Below are 6049 nucleotides of genomic sequence, written 5' to 3' on the forward strand. Positions count from 1 at the left end.
TATTTTGAAAAAGAAACTTGTATATGTATGGCATATACATACATAACATATACCATTCGTAGCAACATTCCTATCAAAAATGTATTAAATAAAAATATTAAAATTGAAAATTCTTAGCAAAATATAATTTTGATTTAGCTCAGTTAAAAAATGCATGCTCATAAACAATAAAAAAAAAAATAATCGTAATATGAAGTGTTTAAAATATTTATATTTATGCTTTATATAAACGCATAGAGACAGAATTAAAAGAAAATAAATTTCATATATGCAAAAAAGTCTAAAACTTTTATTTAATCTTCTGATGTTTTGTAGCTTAAACCCACGTAGATTTACTTTTCTAGGGTTCTTTTAAAGACAAGAAAAACATTAACTTCGATTGCACCCTATAACTCTCTTCACAAATACAAAAGATTCCTTACAAGAATTTTGGTCGGTCAGTTTGTATGACAGCTATATGCTATAGTGAACCGATCCAAACAAATTTTTCGGAGACTGCAGCATTGCTTTAGGCAATATCCCCTGCCAAATTTCAAGCAAATATCTCATCAAATGAAAAAGTTTTCCCTACAAGCACTTTATTCAGATCGTTCAGTTTGTATCAGCTATATGTTATAGTGGTCTGATATCGGCCGTTCTGACAAATGAGAAAAAGACGCGTGCAAATTTTCAGAGCGATATTTTGTTGTTGAATACATATTTTGTTAAGTTTTTCGTTGAACTCATTTGAAAAGCTCTGTAATTCTCAATTATCACTATATCAGGGAAAATTACAAGCATAAATTCATGATTTATGCTTTAAAATGCATGTGTTCATTAAAATTATTAAGTTCACCATTATACTCATTAGGGAACCCGGAAAATAAATGCCATATAGAACAATAAGTATATAGTGAACAGTTATTCAAATATATATATTAATAATAGCTGCAACTGCTAATCAAAGTGGAAAGCAAACAGCAATAATTGAAGAAGCAAGCAATTATCAATATTATTATTTAAAGTGCTAATATATGCGTCAGTAAGTGAATGAAAGGGTGACACCTTGGCTGTAAACAAAGTTGTACTAGAAAAAAAACATCCTTATAAAACTGTTTTTGCTACCGAACGTCCACACCTTGATATATTAACTGCACCTGCATAATTTGCTTAATCTCACGGCTAATCTAGCGTCAGCAATTTTTGTTTTGATTGATAAGCAAATGTAATCACTATTGAAAGAAATATATTGATTTACAATGGGGAGAAACCCATGCCTAGCATATGGCTATGCGATTACCAAGCAAAATGTGTTTCAAATGTAAAATAAAAACCTTACGAGCCAGATTGGGCCTGAATGCAGTTATTTCGGGCCGAAAGCTTTGACAAATGGGCTTTCAGCTTTATCAGTTGTATTTAAGTTTTTTTTGGCGGATTTGTTATTATCGTTCGTACAATTGCCTTATCAATCAACTGTGAGATTATCCAATAAAGCATTAGCCATAAATCCCTGTCAGTGGTCTACGTCATTGGGAATTCTCTATCGAGAAAATAAATCAAGAACTAAAAGTGGTGCGATAATAAGAAATCAATGAAAAATTCTAGTTGTAGAGATAAGAAAATATGTGGACTACAGCAGGCCAAGGCGCCGAGTTGATACTAATATAGGTCGCGTCCGAAAAAAAACTCTGATAGAGCAAATGAGTACGAAGACTTTATATTTAACATCTGCTAAGGACATATATTGTCTCTTTGTTGGAATATTGAGACTATAATGGCATTTAGGGAACGATAATGGATCAGTGAGAGCCTCTGTTGTATCAATCAACCTTTCCCACCTTTAAGCAGAGATTTATGTAGTGAGTTTAGCAAGGTTTGTCTAACTCATTTCGGTTGCAGAAAATAGTTATAGATCAGATTTAATTTTTAGAGAACTAACGATAGTTTCGACAACGTGAAAGTGGTTAACTTGAGAACAGAATTTACAAACGTCAGACGTCCTTCGAATTGACATCTAGCATATAATATAGTTTCCAACCAACAAAGTACTCTTACCTCAAACGAGGATTAAGATTTCAACTTACGATTCCATAATTATGAAGCCTTTAACGTGTTTGCCGAGAGAGAGAGATAGAGATATTTGTATGAAGTTGTTTTATTAAAACTTTTATTTCTTAAAATATAAAATATGTTCTACAAGTAATTAGTAAATAACAGTAATAGCAGTAAATAAAGTAAGTAATAAATAACAGTACCACCCAGTAATTTAAATATCACGATAAAATCTTAACTAAAGTATCTTCAGTCCTTGTTTGAATATTGTGCCGGCACAAAAAATATGTATGTCTACAACACAAAATGGGCACTTAGAGCTATATTTTATCATCGTCGACGAAGCTCAGAAGAAGAAGACCTCGCTCTCATCCTCTTCGCATTTACTCAAACTACGCTCAAAGCTCTTTACACGTCTAAACCACTCGGGATCTGTTGCATTTACCGCTTCCGGACGTTGGCCGTCTTTATTTCTATATAAATACTCGGTGATACCTTGTCCTTTAATACCGTTGACGGTGCAAGTCACAAACTGGTTGTAGATTTTCGCCACCCAATTGGCGCCCACATAGCGCACCGACGACTGTTGCTCCTCAATTTGCACGAAATACTTTGATTTTGCGGTCTTTACAATGAAATTCTTATGTCGCGGCGGTGTGCCCTTCTCGCCATAAGAGTAAAGCTCAAAATTACAACTGGTTATCGGTTCATAAACGCCCGTCTGCGTGCAGACGTAACCGACTTTAAGGGACGACAGAAAGAAGGATGGCTGACTGAGATTGCCGATCATTAAGCTGGTGCCGTCCGACAGAAAAAGTGCAACATATACATAGCGATTGATATTAGATAGACAGCGTTCGGTGCCGAAACTGTGATCGCGAAAACCGCTCAATTGCAGTTCAAAACTGCGGCCGGCCAGCTGAACCTCACCCGTCAGGCGTCCACTTTGCTCGTAGTGTGTACGTTTCTCAACCATTTCGGGCACATGTTTAAGCAAATTATAGAATGCGTCATTCCATGCCTCGCGCGCCACCGAATCTGCAATGACCGCTGAGCTAAGATCCCGATTATGGTAAAAAAATGGTGCCTGCGTTGTGAATTGCAAGTTCATGTGCACAGACAGACACTTGCCGGTATCGGACTCGGGACGGAGCTCGCCTTCATAACGTATACGCCATTCACGCATCGATGATTCGGGATACACATGGAAACCGCAACCTTTGAACTCGTCATTCTCGCGTGTGCCATCCGTTGTGAAGTGCAGCATGTCTGGCAATTTCGGCGTGCAATACAAGCCCAACTCGGGTAGATAGAGATAAATGCATGCTTTCAACACGCCACGACGGCGACGCTCCAAGGTCAGGAACAGCTTTTCACCGCGCTCATTGGCGCCCATGAAAGAGACCACATCGTAACTCTGCGGATTATCGCTCAACGATTGTGGGCGATCAATTTGTGCCAGAAATTCGGGTGAGTTCAGCTCGTCCTTTGTGTGGTAGACACGGTGACGTAGTCTACGCACCAACACCAATGCAATTACATACTTTAGTTGATAGAAGAGGCCCTTTGCGGGGTAGATGTCAAAGATCAGTTGTGATTTCAAACGCAACACAACAATTATGAGCGCAGCGAAGAGCAGCAAAGCGGCGATACCGCCAAATATACCAGCGACTAAATACATCACTACGCTTCTAGCTAAAGCTATTTGCGTGTTTCTGAGCGCAATTTCGTGTTTCGTAATCTGCGTGTATGCGTCAATAGTTCTCACGCGCCCGTCACCTTGTATCTCAATATTAGCTGTGTTCACTTTATGTGCTTTCCGTAAAGCAACCGTCTCGATCGACCTAATTCGAACAACTGACGCTGGAGATCTGCGCGTACTCGCTAAAGTGCCGCCGCACAACTGGCGATGGAGGCAGGCAACTGCTGTGGAGCTAACGACAAGTTTGTTTTTACTTTTGCTGTGTTTATTTGTGACTTGATGGCGTGCTACGCGACGCCGCAACGCTCCCCTCGCCGAAACCCTAACGCACAACCACCAATAGTTGCCGGCTCAACGGCTAACATATGTGTATTTTCATGTACAACATTGTGTTCATTATCTTTGTTTTTGTTTTTTCTTTTCATTAATTCTATTTTTATTAGTCTACAACACTTTCACTTCTCACTGTGATCTTAGTTGTTGCTGGTATTAATAAAATTATTGTTTGCACTTTGTTGCCTACATTGTCCGCCGTTAAGTGATCGCCGATGGGCTTATCGAATTTGCATTATTCGACTTTAGGATTCTTTGATTTCATTTACTGATTTACTACTGTGTGAAGTGCTGAGATGAGATTAGATTCTGATTTGGTTAGAGTTTGTTATACTATCTCTAATCGCACTAAATAATTCCGAAAAAATCATATCGAAAGCTAAGTTTTCTTCAGTTCTAATTAGGTCCAGATTCATATCAGTCTATGTAATCTAAAAGAACAGGTTGAGTTTGTTTCCTAAACTACTTTTGATACATTGACTTATATGAGAATAAGTTCGAAAGATCCGTAATTAGATAATCTCAACCAATTAGTTGATACCATTGCGGTCAGTAGCTCATAAATTTCGATCTGGAAACTCGATGATATGATGTGAGCCAGGGACAACATAAGCGACTTGGAAATTTGTGAGTCAGAGCGCTATGAGGTGCTTGCTATATTTTCACCGCAACGACAGCTCTCCTGTTCTTATGTTAGACCCTTCGAAACGCAAGTATTGAAAATGCAAAAAACTCGATAAGGCTTCATGTCAATACGAGTGACCTTGAAACCTCAGCAATGACTCAGTATGATGTGCTTGCTACAGCAACGCTTGCCATATTTTCACCTCAACGTCAGCTCTCTCTTGTTCTAACGCAAAGTCTTTCGAAACCGAAGCACTGCGTCACGTAGACCCACAATATCATCAAATATACATGCACATCTGCTAAACTCACGTTCAGGCACAAGCGATCCGTGCCAGCAACGAATCAAAGTTGCATTGAAGCTTAGATAGACAATTATCAGCACTTCAAGGCTTTAATCACCCATGAATAACACATTACGCTTTTAATACAAAGAATATACGCTATGAAAATAAAAAATAAAAAATAAAAAAGTCAAGTAACCCAAGATGGTATTGGTTGCAATATGCCAACAACATTTAATAAAGAAAAAGAAACAAAGTTTGCAAGTAAAAGGTAAAAGAACTTGTGACAAATCCGGCTTCCACAGCCAAGTCACGCCTTCAGCACGGACGCTAAGCGCATAACTGTTAACATTAGGCGTACAAGGGTTGCTGCAAATCTCTAACCCAAAAAAATAACAATTGTTGGAGTAATACCAGCAGCGGCGGGTTAATTAACACGTGCCAGACGTTAGGCGGCAAAGCGATAAGTACATATAAAAATTAATAATTGTAAGGATAATACGACTGAGTGCGCACAAATCAGAGGAAACGAAAAAAAAGAAGGCGACGAAAAGGCAAACGACTTAAAACGGCAGCAAACAGCGTGTTGAGGCAGCTAATAGTGAGGCAGAGAGAAGTCGATTGCGATAAATGAAGGACAAAGTTGATAACAGCTAAAACGCCTAAAGTAAGTTTGACGGTTGCGGAGGCGTGTTCGAAAACACTGATAGCGCTGCTGTTGTGGATTAACCATAAGTGGGTCGAAATTATGTTGGCGTTAACAAATTTTCGAAAGTATTTTGAAATTAGATTGGCTTGTTTTTGGAGTTATTTTTGAGATGAGATAAGGTTATTTTTGAAAAATCATATTTAAGCAAATATGCATGTTTATTAATAGCAATTAATAGAAATTTTAGAATAATATATCTACGAGAGCTAAGCATTATTTCCAAATATTGTTTTTTAGTGTGGAGTTTTAATGAACAAATTTTTTTAATGAAAAACTATTTTGTCATTAAAAGATATATAAAATTAAAAACATATCCTTTAGGGAATTAATAATTCTTTGTTTTGTTTTAAATTTTAGTATTATTAT

The 6049-nt window shown here is 37.6% G+C and overlaps 1 protein-coding gene across 1 annotated transcript; it reads right to left on the bottom strand.

The window, feature by feature from the left end:
• Positions 1-2118: 2118 nt before the first annotated feature.
• Positions 2119-3945, bottom strand: LOC108976244. Its single transcript, XM_018945196.1, has one exon. The coding sequence runs from the start codon at positions 3710-3712 to the stop codon at positions 2378-2380; it is 1335 nt and encodes a 444-aa protein (XP_018800741.1). The 5' UTR covers positions 3713-3945; the 3' UTR covers positions 2119-2377.
• Between the last annotated feature and the right edge of the window lie 2104 nt (positions 3946-6049).

This window comes from Bactrocera latifrons, unplaced genomic scaffold (assembly GCF_001853355.1).
Source record: "Bactrocera latifrons isolate USDA-ARS-PBARC rearing strain unplaced genomic scaffold, ASM185335v1 scaffold_74, whole genome shotgun sequence".
NCBI lineage: Eukaryota > Metazoa > Arthropoda > Insecta > Diptera > Tephritidae > Bactrocera > Bactrocera latifrons.

Coding starts and splice junctions, on each gene's coding strand:
- LOC108976244 (XM_018945196.1), bottom strand. CDS start 3,712: ATGTATTTAGTCGCTGGTATATTTGGCGGTATCGCCGCTTTGCTGCTC.